Consider the following 20099-nt stretch of genomic DNA (forward strand, 5'->3'; position numbering starts at 1 on the left):
ACTAAATAGAAGAACAGAACACAACACAAGAATCATTACTAACCACAAAACTGCGGCAAATCACTACAACAAACTCCTATCACGGATAACTGCAATTTGTGAATGCTTTCCTCCCGTGGTGAACGATCAGCACTGCGCACCAACGGAGGAAGCGGCAGAAACGTCACCTGGAGTCAATGGAAGAGTGGGCTGAGTTGCCGTGCATGGCTCCTTCCTGCAAGTTAAGGAGCGTCCACGGCAGCAGCGTGCGTTGACCGCTTGGCGGGTGGCGTGGTCCTGAAGCTTGGGGGATCACGGAGAACGCAGACCAACACAAGCACATGAATCTCCCGCCCCCGACATAAAGAAAATGCTAGCATTCCTGTGCTATTAATACTGTCCTTTGCCTGCATAACTGTCCATTCAATGTTTACGAGGTACAACTGGATATACTCCGCCTAAACAGGCGAACCTACCATTTCACCCACTTCTCTGCACCTTCTCATGCTGGCTCCTCGGTTTTGTATCACGGTAGAATGAACAGAGACTGATCATACAGCAACGCAGGTGATTCACATACCGCAGCATAACGCGGTTTTGATTGGCTAGCAGTGTTACTGGGCCAGATTTTTCAATAAACGGGATTTGATTGCTGACGCTTTCCGTGAGCAACGGCGTTAGCTACGCTCCCACCCAATGCAGTTCAGCGAAGCGTGAGTCACCCCATTCAAAGTGAAATGGGCAGAAGCGTTGAAGCTTCAACGCACGCCGCTGTGTGGACCGCGCGTAACGGGGGAGACGCGCTCTGGCGGCGGTCTCGTTCAGGATTCCGAAATACAATTTAAATATTTTGCATACTTACTTATTCCATTTATTCCGCCTAGTTGTGGCCACTAGTTACGGTGCTGCGTGGCCAATGCTGCTGGCACGCGTGCCAGGGGTTACCAATGCCCCTGGGGTTAGAGTTTTGCGTGGAGGACCGCAACGTTTTCTCGTCCCAGTTACGTATTTTAATAATCGGCAAACATTGCGGTAGACAACTGCGGTACACAATTTTTTGAGCGTATATCCCTTTATAAATGCCCGCAGAAAATGTCAGTATAGGGCCGTAAACACAGAGCCGTTTGGCCCCCCCCAAAAGCGTGCGTTTGCAAGATCTATCCACTTGGACCCGTTAATCCGTTTGCGGGGTCCATTTCTAATCGTTTTTGCTACCGGGCCTCGTTTAAACGAAAGGGCCTATACGCAAGAGAAACCTAATGCGGATACAACCCGTATCGTCCTTAGTGTAAACGGGTGTCTAAAGTCCCCTGCCAGTATATCGATTTGATTGGATTGTGAGCAGCTATGGTGTAGTGGGGATTTTTTTACTGGGTGGACGGGGTGGTGGGTGGACAGGAGACACTATGGACGCGCTCGTGAACTGTCAACGGGAGGGGCGGGGAACCTCTGTATCGCCTGTCAGCGCAACTTACATGATGCAGTTTAGACAATATAATAATAAAGGGCGGTGCCGGCTGTCAGCGAACCGATCCGGCCTTTCTGCGCGACTATCACTCAAATGGGGACATAGTCTCAATTTGTGGGACGCGGGACAAATAATAAAAATGCTGTGTGTGCAGTCCCGCACAGTGCAGGACACCTGGTCACCCTACACACACACGGTGCTGCCCCTCACACACACACGCTTCAAATCAAGTTGCATAAATGCTTGAGCTACGTTTTTATTATAAATACTGTGAAATCTGCCTATTATGTTTTCGTCATTATTACAACAAACACACACTTGCAACTGATAACACTGGCAATGATTTTAGATTTATTAGACTATTCAAAAAAGAAATCATGCTTCAAATAAGTGGGGGTACGGCGTACCCCCGCGTCCAACGCCTACTACACCACTGGTTATTAATTAAACAAATGGTGAGAAATATATCTAAAAATATGTTGCATACTTCAATAAAATAGGTGATTCATTATAAAAACTTGCAACAACAGCAGTATAGTCATTTCAGATGTGTGTTACTGCAGAACTTCAAACAAGAAATGAATAAAGAGTGTACCTGCTCCGAGCTGAGCCGCCTCCTCCAGCTCTTTCTGAGTCTTGGCCGATGCAATGGCCTCTGGGAGTTTGAGTTTGAAAGGCAGGACATCCCTAAGTGAAGATGAACAGCCAATAATGTTATAGAAAATAAACATTAAATCAAATCAAATCAAAGTTTATTTATATATTCTTATTCCACAGGCAATAAGACTGTTAAACACCTGAACTAAGAACATCCATAACATTCATCTGTTTGCAACTTACACATTGTGTATCACTTGTATATAGACTCTGGCACTACTTCTATTCTATTTTATTGTATTTACTTGCACTATTCTATCTGTTTTATTGTGTTGCACTGTTGGAGGAGCCTGGGACCTAAGATTTTCATCAACATAACTACACTGTAGCTATGTACGAATGACAATAAAAGCCTTGAATCCTTGAAAAAAAAAGGAGGGAAACTAAAGACATGAAGGCGAACACAGGAAGTAGGACCAGACAGAACACGAGGAGGAAAACTTTTCAAAATAAAGGTGGAAAATGGCAACATAAACCCAAACCCAAAACCATGACACAGAGAGCATGGAGGTAGTCAATTGTGTTGACAACTACCTCCATGCATATGTCTCACCTGGTATATCGCATTATGTGCATTTTGTGCTGTGTTATTTGTAACGGGAGCAATTTCGGGTTAGAAAATGTTCCTTGCCATAACGTCCCATTTTATAGTATAATGGCGTTATGGAGAAGATCCATCATGTCCTCCCTGCCAAACACAGCCAAATACGGCATATCCTGTCTGGCCGTGAAACAAGGCTTTCCCAAGGCTAATATACTGGAGGCACTACCATGTACTCCGCCAATTGGCAATCATTCTGGAAGGAAGGAGAACTGCCTCCATTGCCCTCTCTTCACCATCATCTGGATGCTCAAACACCATCGCCTGTGTGACAGGAGGACATAGGAGATGCAGCCCAGGACTAGAAAATGCAGGTTGACCTGGACCAGACGCTCACCTTTCCACAGGAGATCATTACAACTGATCTCAGGCCAGATCTCATCATGTGGTCACCCTCAAAAAGGTGCCTTTATATTGTCGAATTAACTGTGCAATGGGATGCTGCAGGTGATGAAGCATACGACCGCAAATGGTTGAAGAACCCAGGTATTGCAGCCGGTCTGGAAAGGGTGCCCCCTGAATAGGCCCGCTGCTGAGGCTTTGTAGCCACATCTACCACAAGGAATGCTAAAAGGGCTGGGGGTTAAGGCCCAGATACACCGGCCAGTCCCCTGAGAAGTCGCCGACGCCAACACCGACTGTTGCGTCGCCGGACTCTCCTGCGTATTTGCCGACTTCGCGCACTGGAACACACCGCAAATCCGAGCCGAGCACGTATGAACTGCGTATGCGTGAGTGGCAATAACTCTCCTTACCAGCAGGCGGCGGTAGTGTGTATTCATCATTCAAAAGAGGCAACAACCGGAAGACAGAGAAGAAGAACAGACTCCGTGATATAAACAAACAACAAATAGCGTTTTTCTTTCCATTTTCACTCTCGTCCATTGAAAACATGAACGAACAGGAGCTCTATAAACCGATGAGGTGAAATAGCCGTCCGTGTGTGTTCCATCTTCCATTTTAAATCATTTGTTTACCTCCCTCACTTCCGTTAACGCTTCTCATGCACTGATTCGCTAGCTGAACAGCCGATTGGCTGTTCAGCTAGCGAATCAGTGCATGAGAAGCGTTAACGGAAGTGAGGGAGGTAAACAAATGATTTAAAATGGAAGATGGAACACACACGGACGGCTANCCCCTTAAACTTCCTTTAGCTTTGACCTCGCTAAAATATGCTAATCCAAAACACACAGAGACATCCTGGTAAACTGAATCCAATCCTTTCGTTTCAGCTCCATCCAAAGGCTGATATGTGACAAAAGAAACTGAATCTCCTTTGAGGTGATTGAAGGAAAGCGTGTTAATTGCTGAGGCTGTTTTGGCGCTGAAGGATGAGAGACGTGTTGATAGAACCGCTCCTGGTATTACTGCTATTTTCTGATCATTCCCCTGAACTGAACAGTAGGGTACACATAAACCTTTGTCATTAGATCAAACGACAAATAACCAAAATATGTTATTTTCCGTAACACCTTTAGGACCAATTTTCTGTAATACATTTGACATGTCTTACTTTGCGTATCTTTCGGTTTCTTGTCCAACAAAAGTGGTTCAAATATGATTTTGGCTTTGTTTGATTTGATTTTTTTGTTTGATATACTTTATTAATCCCCATGGGGAAATTGTTTCTCTGCATTTGACCCATCCTAGTGTTAGGAGCAGTGGGGCTGCCATTTTGAACGGCGCCCGGGGAACAGTGTAGGGAACGGTGCCTTGCTCAGGGACACCTCGGTAGCACTTGGTCTTGCCGGGACTTGAACTGGTGACCTTCCAGTTGCCAAGCCAAGTCCCTATCGACTTCGCCACCACCGTTGTTGTAATGTCACCATGTTCCTAAGTGTCAGACATTGTTTCGGCTTTTACAATTTCATCATCACCGACAGAGTTGATCGACATGACTTCAAAAAAAGTCATGAAGTTTGAAAGTCATAATGAAACTTTACGAAACCTTTTTGCATTGTTATCTTATCTTGGTGCTCAGGCTTGATGTCAAAAAAGAATTTTAACATCAGGGAAATAATGTTATTGGATCTGGATTTGTCTCCAGATAACAAAAAGCCTCAGTATGTGTGCAGAGAATTAAAATGTAGAAGGATTTGTTAGCTTGTCCACATCCCTTGTTGTTATGCATTTATTTTACTCGAGAGACAGTTGATTGAACTTAAACGGTGTGGCGCCCATTTGTAAATTCAAAGTGTGCCTGTGGAGATTTAAACGCTACAAATAGAGACCCGTCACAAAATACTTTTTTTCTACACTGCACGTCTGAATGATGGCTTTTTTTTTTGTACTTTAGATGTCGGGCTGCATGTCAATGTGAAACACTTCCTACTAGGACTCTAATCATCATATACCGGACCTCAAAGAGACAACAGAGACGTGCAATACTTTCAAACTGCTGTCAGGAGAAATGGCTTTTAACTGAGAGCAAGCTACACAGGCAGAGAAAGTTAAAGGAGACAGTTTGTGAGAGGGAACAAAGAAAAGACAGATATTAGGGATATTCAACCCGCTGTAGCGTATTCAGCGAGGGCCGAATGAAAGAGAGGAGAGGAATGGAGGTTGTTTTTGTCCGACGCATCAGCCTTCCAGGTATCCCCGGCTCCTCAGGGGATCACACATGTATTATTACCCCTTTGTGTCTCGATTGTCTTTATCAAGGTCAAATCTAAGGCATTTCTCTGATGAGCCAAAGCATGCATTGTGTCGGTGTGAAAGAAATGAAGCTCAGCGCAAGTTCAGGCAGGAAGACCTATCACTTCGTATTGCACGTCATGGCAATACTCGCTCCCTTCACTAATTGATAGGGAGCGCCACTCCTCAAGCTAACCTATCACTTCCCTCCATTCACAAGCCTAATTATTGCACCTGTTAATCCCTCTATATATGCTCTCCCCTTTTCCATCAGCTGTCTTCCAGGTGTCAACGCGCAACCCTCCTCCACCCCTTCGCCTCCTGCATCCAACTCAGGGCCAAGCTTAACCTTCTCCCTTCCAACCGGACCTAACCACTTATCACCACCACCAGTGTCTAGACTCTAGACCTAGGGGGTTCATCGGAAACGGTTCTTTCCCTTCCCGAATGATATCCTACAAAACCTGGGCCTAATCGCCAAACACCATTTTCTTCACTGTTATAATCTGTCATCATTATGTTTCATTTATATAATGTGACCCGATAATAAACATGTATTCCATACATCACGTCTCTCCTGATTGAACTGGAGATCTGACCCCGTCTGGACACCAGGCTGTACTCAGCAGGAGGGACAATAACGTAGAAATAACATGTTTTTATTTATTTTTTGAGTGTAAGAGTTGATCTTTGGAAATAATTTACAAAGAAATATAAGAATAAAGCTCCAGTTGCAAGCTTTTTTGTTTTATTTAATCACAACGGAAGACCATCAAACAAATACAAACTATAACAAACTGTTATAATAATGGCTACTCCACTGATTCAGACTGTTAAACTATTGTTGAAGAGCGGTACTTCAACATCTGAATATGTTCACTAACTTATTTTACAATGATGCTACTTATTTCTTACCATGGAGGTGTACTTTTTTGGTTTATCTTATAAATGTGTGCTTGCCTAATATGTTTTCTACTAATGTTATCATTTTATATCTGCCCGTTCCCCCTTTGCTGTAACTCTTTGAATTTTCTGGTCTTCTGTGCTTAAATTATTTTATTCACAGACGTATTTTTTTTCTTTATTTTTTTTCTTTATTGAGGGGAATCTACATCCCAGCATTTCATTTAAGGGGACTTAGTATCGAGTCTGACAATTCAGTTTGGAGAATATTCAGTTAAATGAAGAAGGAGTGGACTTAAGCCTCGTATCATGTCAGAAAACTGGATCCTACAACAAGGGATTGTCTGATGCTTTAGATGTGTGTCCTGTACAAAGATGTGCATGAAGAGCAGAATAATAGATGTTGAAACATAGATAGCTGCTTCAGTAAGATTACAGCTGCTCTTCTGATTGTTTATAGGCATCTAAAGACTTTATATATGTTCACACTTAACATGCAAGAAGATTACAGCCTTCATTTCCCTTTGGACTATTCTTAATACACTGTGGGCCAATGTCTTCTTACAGTGTAACCTGTATCAGTGATCAGTGTATCATCAAGAAAGCAGCAAAAGAAGAAACATTAAATAGTGATTAATAACTTGTAGACATGTCCATGGTATAAGTGTATGCACATCGATTTGGATAAAAGCTAAATGCCATGTAATCTAATATATCTATTCTTTATCTCAGCCACTTACAGCTCTTCCTGAAGAGTAAACAAACCTGATGTTTCCAACCGCCCAAGGTGAAAATGCTACAGCAATGGATTCACAAACACAATCTGACTTCCTCTATTGATTACAACCTGCTGCCTTTAAGTGAAATAGAAACTCAAACAAAATTGAAACAATAGAATGCGCTTACATCTCTGCAGGTAATTTGAATCAATCATTAGTCAGTCCGTTTAATTTAGTAGAGAATGTTTGCCCGTGGGGAAGTGAACATCGCAGAATTACATCACCACTGCAATATGAAAAGCAGGGGGTATCTTCCTGCAGGCATCACACACACACACACACACACACACACACACACACACACACACACACACACACACACACACACACACACACACACACACACACACACCTCTTGGGGGTAGATTTGACGCAGGCTTAATGAATGTTTTCAGACGCATAAGGCAGCTTTACTCCAGTACGAAGGGGTTTCCTCCACATGCTGCATCACAGTGTGGTTCTATCTCTTTTTACCTGAATGAGTGTCTTACAGTTTCACTCCCTCCCTCTTCCTCTCCACCTTGATCTGAGTCTCAGGTGAGCGCAGCATGGCGCCGGCAGCTGGCAGCTCATATTGCAAATGCGGAGGAGAGCTCTCGTCTCGGCGGACTCTCTGCCGTTTTATTGCTGACCGGCAGATCTGCGTGGTTTTACCCGGTTTTTTAATTAAACGATCTGTGAGCCAGACTTCAAAGAACAAGTAACCTTGTAATTTCAGTGGAACAGATCTAGTTCAAAGTTCGTCTCAGTTTAAACTTTAGTCCGAGAATCGTGTCTGAGGGCAGAGGCTCTTTAAGTTTACAGAGTGGGGAAGTAGTGCTGGATAACTTGGAAATAATAACTTAATTGCGATTATATTTGTCTAATTTATATACACAGTAGGGGATTTTGAATTATGAATATTATTCACAATATCTTTTTTTTCAAGATGATTATTTCATAGGAATATTTCATTTATAGAACAGATGTTAGCTGGGACTTACCCGCAGCACCACAACACATTCATAACAATATTTTATATGACTTGTTATCAATTTCTCAGTTTGATTGGAGGTTGCATAGTGTCCCATACTTCCACAATGAATACTTTAAGTTATAAGTCATGAATAAAACAGTTGTTTTGTCAGTGAGGCTCTTCTCTGCTGTCATTAAGACCGGCTGCAGCTCTGCTCTCTGAGCTGAAGGCAGAGTCAGACACTAAAGAAACAGGACAATTACACGCGTAATGAACACTGCCGAGAGGAGAGATTACAACTCCAAGTGCGCCAGGTGGGCTGCTGGATGAGAGGGAGAGTCAAATTGGTCGCCAGGTTTATGAAATGTAGACAAAGAGAGAAGAGGAAAAGGTGGAATTGATTAAATAATCAAACTGAAGTGAGGTGAGAAACTGCTTTTAGATGTTTTTTCATTGGTGGCTGGTTTCACATCAGATTATTAAAGCACTTCATATCTGTTATTTCTCTCCATACTGAGAGCTGTCGGCTGCTTTCTCGTCAAATATTTGGTCAGTTTTGAAGCTGTATGTTTAGATTTGTAATCCATATTGTATTCCTTCTTATTCCATTTCTATGTAAATACTGTTATATTTTACTATATTTTTTATAATTTTTTATATTTTTCTAGTTCTCTACCTGTGTTTTTAATTCTTGTTTTACTTTTATGTATGCATCACGACACCAATTCCGCGTACCTGGTAATAAACCTGTTTCTGATTCTGATTTAAGACGTCAATGTCTAAAATACTTTTCATAAAAGCTGTTAGGGCTGCACGATTTAAAAAGAACAAACTAATTGGGATAATTTTGACTGATATTGCTAATGCAAATATGATTCATGGCTTTGGAGGGATTGATCATTTTTGCATAATTATCATAATTAATAAGAGACATATTGGAAACTGATCCTGGTGTGAATTTTGAAAATGATCTGTAACAAAAAGAGACATTTGATGAAGTCCGTAGAATATGATTTGTAGGCCGTGACACCTACTGTACATGCAACACACAATACTTATCCCAGAATAATATTTAGACATATCTGTAACATATTGCTGTGATTTGCATATTGCACTAGCATTGCCATTATGTTTGGATTGATTGTGCAGCTCCATTAAAGAGTGTTACGTTGTGTTGGCTGCAGTGAGAGAGCTGCCTCTCTGATGACCTTGTTGTCTCTAAACTATCATTCAGAGGTCTTGTGTTAAGTTGCCTTTTGATCTAAATGATGTTATTAATCAGAGGAGGGGAAACACTAATGACCCTTTATAATGAGAGGGCTGCAGTCAACGTGCCTCTTCACCTCCTGCAGAGCGCTCGGGCCCCTTCAGCGTCTGCTGCTTCTCATTCTCTCCCTTCACCCTCCTCGACTTTTCTTGTTGACACTGCTTTTCATTATTTTGTCTTTTTTTATATCTCCTTAAAGGGGAGATTGAGGACAAAAATAGGGCCTAAGACGGTAAAACAAATAGCTTGTGTTTTGTTTTCAACAAAACACAGATTAGTGGAGGCTTTCATCCGAAGTTTCTCTTCACACTGGGAGCGTATTCGATTTGTTGGAACACGGATTCCCAGCCAGGAAACAAACCTCACAGCTAACTGCCAGCTGTGAGGCTGTGAGGGCTGTTATATTTCTGATACTAACTAGTTCATGCTTTTCCTTTCAAAGAAGTGTACTATTGAAAGTTATTCATTCGAGAAGGTTTCATTTCCTTTGGTTGGATTACCAAAGAAATGATGATATAATTTTAAAAGGGACAGAAAGAATCCTTGAATATTATGGAAAGCTTTCCTTTTGAAGACATGGTCTGATCATGATAGCTGCTTGCCAAGTAAAACACTAATGTAGAATGCATGCGAGTCAACTCACAAACACACACCTCATCACTATGAAGGATTTAAGTTTTTAAAGTCTTTGTTTAAGTGAGATAATTAAAACAAGTAATGTAGGCATGAGTATTCATCCAAATCTCCACCACAAGCAGCATCATAAACCCACAGGAACAGCAACTATTATCAAGAGATGCTCAATTCCACCTCTGAGCACCCTCTCCAGAGATGCAATGGTTGGCGGCCTGCTTGGAAGCAGGAGTGTAGAGAAAGCCGGACCCCTCCCGCATCCATCGCTACATCTGGGTAACCCAGGAGTTGGCGCCATATGAGGAGGACCGACCTACCACGCCGGCAATGATGGACCACACTAAACCGTCTACGAACTGGGTCTCGGTCGCTTCAGAACATCAATGAAGAAGTGGGGCCTGCAGACAGTTGCTGCATGCGAGTGTGGGTGACGGCTGAACAGACTGCCCAAATCACCCACCTGCCCTTTATATAGACCACCCTCGGAAGCCAGCCTTCTTCGACGTTAGGACCCAAGAGATGCGGGCATGGCTAAAACGACACCGAGTGCGGACCTCTGACGTTACACGAAAGAAAAGGAAGAAGCGACTAAGAAACACAAGAGGAAAAGTCGCCGTGTCTCTTTCCAATGGACCTTGGTGTTTTATGTGGTCGCAATGTGTTCTCCAGTGGAGCTATAAACAATTGTAGGGAGGCAAAATCACACATCTAGTTCCTTGGAGCAGGGAATTAATCGAAAAGATCAATCTGGGTTGGAATCAGAACAACAAAGCTGCTCACTGCAGGAAACTGTGAGTCTGGACCTCGTTGAAGAGAGAGTCATGAGGACAGAAAGGCATTTTACTGGCCAAGCAGACTATCACCAAGGAACCAGCAGGCAGAGGAACACCTGATATGAACACTGCCAAAGGTGTTGAGCCACAAGGCAGCTGAAGGCAGGCCAGTGTGCTGCTCTTCAAAACTGGACAAGCTCAAGTGATGCTTTTGACTGTAGACTGCAGGATATGCTCTCTATGCAAACCAAGACCTTTGGATTAGCATCCCGCAGTCCTATTGCAGTCTGTTTTCATGTCGATGTATCCTCTTTGGTATTAGATGACATCAACCCGCGAGTTGCTCACCATGGCATTGACCAATGGATTGTGAAGTGTCGTGAATGTCAAAGGTGCCTTAGAGTAAAGTACTACTTGCTCTGACTGAAACATATGAATGGGCGTGAATGACATGTATATGGTAAAGCGATTTAAAAAACTGCCCCAGACCTGAATTGCAGTCTCAAAATCTGCCGTGAAGAAATAGAAACCAGATGATTTCACAGAGGGAATACAAAGGAAGAACTAGCCTAAAAAGCTGCTCGGATTCGTTTGCCAGAGAAAGCAAGCCTTTTTGGTTGTCTGCGTATGAAGAAAAACAAGAATGTCCTCCAGATCTTCTGTCCTGATAATTACCATAAGAGCCCTCTGCTTCCAAAACGCCCACCAGGTCAACAGCCGCTCTACGCCTGCAGAAGGCTCATCATTAAAAATTTGTGCACAGAGGGTGTTGTAATTCACTCGCATGCAGGCCTCAGCACTCTAGGTTCGAATCAACTCCCAGGAGACAGTGCAGAGGACTTATGCGCTTCGCCAATAATATACGCTGAGTCCATTTGCATGATACGCTCAGCTGTTGCTAATCCTTTTGTCACAGCATTACGTTACCCATTGTTCCTTTTAGAGTAGAGAAGCATGATGGTCAACAGTATAGGAAATGTTGCCAAATCCAAGTAGCTAATAAGGAGAAAGTTGCTTTCTCTAGTAAAAAAAAAGGAACTCAGATCAGAACGCATTGTTTCATTATTTGTCAGACAGTATTTATTTTATAGGAAGCTTTTAGCTTTGTGGTTTGTATGGTATCAGCGCTGAACCGCCCCCTTGTGTGATGTCTGTTCAATTAGTATTTAGAAAATCGTCTTCGTGTATTTGCATGAATTGACGGCTCTACTAAAATATGTAATGTTTGTATGTTCAGCTGAACCTAACTGTGCTCTTAGGATTTTCTGCGCTGCGATGAGCACTTAAAGTGGAATGAATTAAGTGGAAATGTAGCCAACTGAACACTGTGTCCATTTCCCTCATTATAAGCTAGCGCATAATATATTCCGTTCCCAGAGGCATCTTGCTCTGGAATACTACTTAAAATACAGTGTCTCCCTTAGGAAATCATTGCAAAGATGATGGGACCATAAAACAGGCGTTTGGCCCATAAGGTTGCACTTCGACTACAGGGTTTATCCTGAGAGTTACATCCCGCCTCCAGACACTTTATTAAATTTTACATTTCCTGTTCTTTTAACTTTGNGAAGACAGAGAAGAAGAACAGACTCCGTGATATAAACAAACAACAAATAGCGTTTTTCTTTCCATTTTCACTCTCGTCCATTGAAAACATGAACGAACAGGAGCTCTATAAACCGATGAGGTGAAATAGCCGTCCGTGTGTGTTCCATCTTCCATTTTAAATCATTTGTTTACCTCCCTCACTTCCGTTAACGCTTCTCATGCACTGATTCGCTAGCTGAACAGCCAATCAGTGTTATCCCTTTGTCCGACTTCCGGTGGTGTTTCCCGACGCCGATGTCAACATGTTGAATCGGCAAGAAAAGGCGTCAGGTCGGCAGAAAAGACCCGACGGTGCAGCGCACACCACTCCGAATAGGGCGTGCCCACGCTCATGTTCGGCCCGACTCCCATTTACTGCCGATTTCGGGCCGGTGTATCTGGGCCTTTAGAGAACAGACCCTCTGAGGCTGCAGACCGAGCAGCAACTGTCTAAAAAACTGTGATTAAGAAAAGGATCCCTACTGATCTGCAAGGTGATCAAGAGGAAAGGGTAAGAGTGGAGGAGGGGGCCCACCTGATGAATGAAGTGTTAACCTACATCCACTCACAACATCAAGAAAGTGCCAATTACAAAAAGTGATGTACAATCCAGTCCTATGAGCTCAACTTATCATTGTGCTCTTTACATCCGGGCTGGTATGCCTCTGTTAGTCATTACTACTTATTGTAAAGCCTTTATGGATAGACTGCCATCACACATTTGCACAACGTATTTCTTTTTTTTGGTTATTATTGCTATAACTTCTTATACCGTTATCCTGGCCAGGTCGCCCTTGTAAAAGAGCTTGTTGATCACAATGTGTCCCTTTAAATATGGGTCAAATACAATAAAACAGTACATGTACTGTATGTGGCAGATGCTTTTGACGAAAGACACTATTTTAGAGAGAACAGTTGGAAAGTAGCTTTCTAGTTTGGCCACAAGATGGAGTGATAGCTCTTTGAATGGAAACAGGTAAGGAACCATGTGCCTGAACTGATAAAGAACTCATAACCAGCTCTTTGTTTCACTCATAAACTCACGCTGTTATAGACGCGACTGTGTAGGAAGAGAAAGGAATCTATAGGTTTTTATCATAGAAATAGTAAGGGAGAATCTGAATCCTTGATGTGGCTATTTTAACATGTTTCGTTCTGTCTTTGTTGCATTCAAAATAAGTTCATGTTCCTTTAAGGGTTGTCTCCAAAATTCACCGTAGTGACGTTGCGTATATTCCATATTCAGAGAAGTCCAGTGGCGGAGCGTGGAATCTCCTCCTGCCAGAGCAGTCTCCTCCGGGTGCTGAGCCAACGCAGGTCAGATCCTTTCATCCTTACTCAAACTTACTGCTATATTCCAACAAACTATAATATCAAAAAAGTGTAGATAAGCGTTTTCTAAATGTTATTTTGAGGTATAAAAAAGTTTGTTATTGATGTGTTTTCTTCACTGAATGATGTTTGAGTAGTTCTCAAAAGTATAGAATCTATGTTTCTTTGCCATTTTTATTCCTTTTAAATGTGTAATATAAATTGTAAAGTATTCATATGCTGGGATTCGTAATGGTTCATGAAAACTGACTCAAGGTTTTTAAAGTGGCTTTTTTGTTCAAAGTCGCTGTGTGTTGCCGCTGAAAGCGACTTTCACACATGCTCCTATGTTCAGACCCGGCAGGAAGTGCATGTGCAGTGAACATCATCTCGTTCTCATCAGGCTAAATGTAGTGACAGGGTCGAGCAATCAACCGTGGGCTTTTACCCTCATTGCTTTTTTATAAACTTCTTTTTATGCCGTCCAACCAACAGGAACACAAGATGCAACCACTGCTTCTATTTCTTCACATGCTTTGTAGAAATAGTAAGGGAGCCTTTTTAATAGTGGCCAGAAGATATTTTAGTATCAATTTGTGAAATACAAAGTTCTTATAGTTTTAAAGTCATATAGATGTAGTTAGGAAAACACCATAAGAAGGAACTGTTTTAATCTAATTAAACTATATTTTATTAAGTGGTGGAAAGTAACAAAGTACATTAACTCGAGTACAATATTGAGGTACTTGTAGTTGACCTGAACATTTTCTTGTGATGCCACTTTATACTTCTACTCCACTAAAGTTTAGAAGCCAACATTGTAGTAAATCAATTATTAGATAAAGACTGACATATATTTAATAGTTACAATATCTAGCAGCTGTGAATAAAGTCATTAACATTGGCTCCACATTTACTAGCTGTGAGAGACACAATAATGCATCAATAATCATAGTCCAGTAATATAAAGTATAATATACATGATTCTGGAATGTATCTTTACTTGTAACAAGGTATTCTTGCAATTTGGTAATTTGGTAGTAATCTGATCTTATTAACCAAATAGTGTCATTACTCCACAGAACCTTTCTTCATCATGAACACAGAGAAGGACCCTGAGTTTACCGAGGGCAGCGGGATGGGTGAGTGCGTCTCCTTGTCTTCATGAAGTGTGATGTGAACGTGATCAGGCTGCCATCGTCCAGCCATCACTGACTTTAACATTCCATTATTGTAACAGAGCTCTGTAGTTGACTGAAGTTGTCCCAATGAAACAAAAAGTAACACGAAGCGCCTGCATGTGTCACTCTGCAGAGGTTTGCAGTGATGTTGCAGATGTGAAGCCACAGGAGGAAGAAGAGAGGGAAGATCAGTCATTCAGTGAGAATGGAATGCAGGGTGCTGAAGGTGTGACGGATCCACGTAAGTAACCCCCCACCCACCCACACACACACACACACACACACACACACACACACACACACACACACACACACACACAATTAGTATTTTAGCCATCAAGCTAACACCGTCTAGCATCTTTGTGAGGAGCTGATATAAACCCTGAGAATAAATGCTGCTGTTTGTTAAAGATAATAGTCGAGCAGAATAAATACAAAATGTTCCTGTTTTTGGCCGCGGTGCATTAATGGGCTATTCCTTTACAAAGAATTTCATTTGACTTCAATTAAAAATGGAAAAAGATCGTTTTAATCTAAGACAAATGCAATTCCTTATGATCAACTAGAGAGAGATTACACATTATGGACAGGATCTTAAAGTAAAAAGCATTTGTATGATCCAACCGGATAGACAGGAGAGGAGTCATTAAGCTCTCAGTTGCCCTAGTTATCCTGGGGTAAAAGTAAATACTTAAATACTCATATACTTTTCAGCATGGGGGTTCATTCAATGCAAAGCAATTAGAAAATGGCTCTATTTAACACTTTAAACACTATAAGTATGGAGTTACAGCAGTAAAAGAAGACCAGTGTCTATATAGGCAGCTTTACCTTAAATCATAAGTAGGCAATAGCTTAGGGCGCCAAGGGGCCTCTTTCAACTTTTTCAATTACTACAAACATTTTCTATTCCGTGTTCCTCAAAATAAATGATTAGCTGTGATATATAATATAAATGTAACTACCTTGAATGTGCGCCTTTGAAATCAAATATATAAGTGTAAAAAAAAAATGTTTCACCTACATTTTTGGACTATTTCACTTTGAAAGCTTTCCATTACAAGGCTGTCAGCCGTATAGAGGGTTGTTTATTTCAATTTGGCTGGGTACTTTATTGTATCTAATGTTGAACTTCCTCACTGCAGTGTCATGTATTTGATGATAAAGCATACATCCTAATTATATAATGTAATATGCTACATATTATGGGCATTTCTTCGCATACAAACCTCACACCATGAAGGACTACTTTTCAAAGATTAAATTCCAGATTCAAAGGCTTTATTGTCATATGCATAGTAACTACGGCACAATTGTTGGCAATGACATTTTTAAGTCCTAGGCTCCTCATACAATGCTACATGCAATATTTAAGACATCAAAATTATTTAAAATTGTGAATGTAAAAGTATAAATTAAATAGTGCAAGAGAATGGTACAAGTAAAAAGCAGAGATAGATGCTATCTAAACATGTGAATAAGATACAAATGAAAACAGAGTTACTATTAAATACTCATTTCTAAACTGTGACCACTTTGTTTCACACAATGTTCTGAGTGTAATACGTTTATACCTAGACTTGTTGCTCTTATTTGTCCTTTTTATTTCTGCCACCTCTCTGCCCCACTGGGTGCTTCCTAAAGCCCTGCTCAACGTCGCTGCGCAGCCTGCGGTTCACTGCTCTCAGACCCTGGACTCTATATCGGGCCCCCCGAGCTCTGTGTGTGCAAAGTTTCCATAGCACCTCTGAGCGCTTTCCACAATACAAGGCGCTGATCTTCAGCTCATCACCAGCCACCACCGACCACACTGTGGTTTATGGATGGAGCTGAGAGAGCCAGCAACAGGCTGGGTGAGGGGTCATGCAGCCTGAGAGCAGCAGGGTGGGAGAAGTACTCAGATGTTGTACTTGAGTAAAAGTAGAAGTAGAAGTACTTAGATCTTGTACTTGAGTAAAAGTAGAAGTACCAGAGTGTAGGAATACTCTGTTACAGTAAAAGTCCTGCATTCAAAATGTTCCTCAAGTAAAAGTATAAAAGTATTATCATCAAAATATAGTGAAAGTAGCGACAGTAAAAGTAGTCATTGTGCAGATTGGTCCATTTCAGAATAATAGATATGATATGTTTTATAATGATTGATCATGAAAGTGTTCTCAAAGCTGGTAAAGGTGCAGCTAGTTTGAATGACTTTGTATACTGCAGGGTAGCTTGTGAATTTACTCCAGGTGGAACTAAAGTCTGATTTAACACTTGATTATATTTCACATCATTCATCCACATCTGTAAAGTAACTAAAGGTATTAAATACATGTAGGGGAGTAGAAGTACACCATGTACCTCTGAATTGTAGTGGGGTAGAAGTACAACAATGGAAGTACTAAGGTAAAGTACATTCATCTCAAAATGGAAGTACAGTACTTGAGTAAATGTACTTAGTTACCTCTCACCTCTGTCCAACAGTAGGTCAAGAAACACTTATGAATGAAGAAAATGTAACGCTTTGCCTGCTGATGGAAGAAAAAAGGGATCAACTTTGGTGCGGATAAAGTTTGATTTGGAACGTTTTTCAGCATCTGTGATACAATCAATGTGAAATGTTGTTTCTAAAAGCAGATCAGGGATTGGTGTTGTCTGCGTGAGGCGCCTGCTGCTCTCTCTCCTGCCCTGGTTCTACTTTCTGTCTTCAGAGGAAATGCCTTCCCCTTATCTCGAGCACACATCTTCTGAATCTCTTTTGTGACACTATACGTCGGCCCAAATTAAGCTACCCACACTCTGGAGACGTGCTAGTGCTATTATCAACATATCGACTATAAATACAAATGTAGAAGTGGAGATGTGACAGCGGCAGTTTGCATTCTGGTTGGAGTTCAGAGCTCATTCAGTGCCTTATTTGGAAGTAAAAAACAAGTGTATGTACATGACTCCTTAAATCAATCACTTCATGTGCGTTTACTGTTTTCATCAAATGTCTCTACTCTTTGCTGCCTCCTCGCTTAGATGTGATTAAGACAGAGGCAGAGGAGATGGAAGATGAGGAGCAGTACCCCAAGGATGAAAAGGAAAGACTGTTTGCGCTGAAAGAGGAAGCAGAGGGGGGCAGTGATGACGGGACAGAGGAAGGATTCGACGAGGAGAGGACTGAGGAGGACGAGGACGAGGAGGACGAAGGGGACGCCCCTAACGAGCCCCAGGACCTGTCTCTGGTGGACTACTCGCGGTATGACGCCCACGCAGCAGAAGGGACCTACGTGCCTGGAGCTGTGGCCCCCCGCATCCCTGCAGCCGGCAAGCTCAACTGTGACATCTGTGGCCTGTCCTGCGTCAGCATCAACGTTCTGCTGGTGCACAAGCGCAGCCACACGGGTAAGCACAGGAACACAGCCCCAGCACCTGACCTCAAACACAACCGTTGTGCAATCGTCACCCTGTTGATAGCACTGGGAGATAGTGGCTGGCGTTGACTAGGTCAAGACGTTGATGGAGGTTTTGAAGTCTGCATCACGCATGACGCACTGTCCTAACCAGGGCTGCAGCTGTAGGATGTGAAATATCCTCCCAATATGAAGCAATAAGGCAATAAGTGTGTGATTTGTGGACAGATACATCAACACATCAACAGTCTATAGCTCAGATTACTTAATCAGGTTACAAAAAAAGGTATCTGTATTTGATTACAATTACATTCAAAAAGAAGTAAGCAGATTAGTGTTACATTTCATTACTAGCAGGATTACAGTGTTACAATACATTTTTGAACTATAGATGGATATATTATAGGTACTGAATACATTTTCGTTATGGTTTATATTTAGGCTACTTTAATTCTTCTTTATTTTAAATACATTTCTTTTTTTAATGGAGTAGGTGGACACCTGATTTATTAAACAAAAATACAGTTTTCTTACATTTTCTGTCATGGTCAGCCGACTGTCCACCCTCATGAAGGAATATGTGTCACTGTGGAGAGATATGGAGTTATTGTCAGACACACGTCGTGTATTGACAGTCGACTCATCAGTCAGTCAAACGATGAGTAGAGTTGACTCGTTCAATAATGCCGCCGTCAGATGGATCTGAGGAGGTGAGTGCACGATGTGCTTGGAGTGGTTTGAGTCGTGAGAACATTGTTTCTGGGTTTCTAACAATCAAGGTAATGTTGCCTTGTTCCCTTTTCAAAGATGGTGAATGATTCTGCGTTTTTTTGCAATTCACTGTTATAATAGGAACAAGTAAAGGGTTGATAGCTAAAGGACAAAACTGAATTTCTACGAATATCAACATCTGGTATCAGAACATTTCCACTTGAGGGAAGTTGTAAACACCAGCTTAGTGTTTCTGCAGCAACAGATCATTTACAAGAAATCTTTATTTTTCAACTGACAAACGCATAACACTCACAAATACATGGAAACTGAAAAGAATAACAGAATAGATAAAACAGGGGGCCACACTACTCCACATTTACAGCCTTTTTTTGTACTTGTATACAGTCCGTGCGTTGTCCACAGATCTCTGCTTTATTCCTTAGATTGTATGTCAGTCTTTCCATAGTATACATTTCTTCTAAACACTTGTGATGGCCTTTTTACCCCCGAGTTCCTTTTCAAGTATACGAGTCACAGGTACTCTTATAACTTAACATTTCTCCATGAATCTGAATAACCCTGAGCGAAAATGCCTGTACTTTTACACATGACCAGAAGATATCAAATCAAAGTTGATTTATATACCGCAATATCACAAAACACATTTGTCTCAGTGGGCTTTACAGAATACAAAACATAGTTGACAGTGTCAATTATAAAAAACATGATATAGGCTTTATTAAACAGGAGAGGCTTCAACACACTCTTAATATCGTGGACACTGTCTGCCTCCCTAATAAAAACAGGAAGTTGGTTCCAGAGAAAGGGAGCTTGGGATCTGAACACTAGTTTTGTGGAATCTGGGAACCACTAAAAGACTTGAAGATATTGCGATTCAACTGTCCACATCCTGGCAACATTGTCTCACTAAGCTAAAAGGTAGATGTTTTCATGATTTCTGGATTGTTTTTCAGAGTTCATTTTCCCCCCTTCAGGTGAGAGGCCGTTCCACTGCAGTCAGTGCGGCGCCTCCTTCACGCAGAAGGGAAACCTGCTGCGCCACATCAAACTGCACTCCGGGGAGAAGCCTTTCAAATGCCCCATGTGCAGCTACGCCTGCCGCAGGCGGGATGCTCTGAGCGGGCACCTGCGCACACATTCTGGTACCAGCCATACACACACACACACACACACACACACACACACACACACTGCCAGCTGTGCTCATATGCACTGATACTGTATGCACCTGTGTATAATATTTCGCTGGTTCGTTTCTC

The 20099-nt window shown here is 41.8% G+C and overlaps 1 protein-coding gene across 3 annotated transcripts in view; it reads left to right on the plus strand.

Annotated features, from left to right (window-relative positions):
- The window catches only part of LOC104966729 (zinc finger protein Aiolos-like), a 596491-nt gene that overhangs the window by 335485 nt on the left and 240907 nt on the right, over positions 1 to 20099 (plus strand). Inside the window, exons 2-6 of one of the 3 annotated variants that reach the window (XM_010795969.1) lie at positions 13483 to 13553; positions 14630 to 14689; positions 14862 to 14969; positions 17732 to 18097; positions 19794 to 19982. In XM_010795969.1, coding sequence (XP_010794271.1) covers positions 14644 to 14689; positions 14862 to 14969; positions 17732 to 18097; positions 19794 to 19982 — 709 coding nt within the window. In that variant the 5' untranslated portion in view covers positions 13483 to 13553; positions 14630 to 14643. Of the gene's footprint in view, positions 1 to 13482; positions 13554 to 13786; positions 14095 to 14629; positions 14690 to 14861; positions 14970 to 17731; positions 18098 to 19793; positions 19983 to 20099 lie in introns of those variants that run through there. The other 2 variants (XM_010795967.1, XM_010795968.1) reach the window with 2 other exon arrangements.

The sequence above is a fragment of the Notothenia coriiceps genome, unplaced genomic scaffold (genome assembly GCF_000735185.1).
Source record: "Notothenia coriiceps isolate Sejong01 unplaced genomic scaffold, NC01 NC01_scaffold00037250, whole genome shotgun sequence".
Lineage (NCBI taxonomy): Eukaryota > Metazoa > Chordata > Actinopteri > Perciformes > Nototheniidae > Notothenia > Notothenia coriiceps.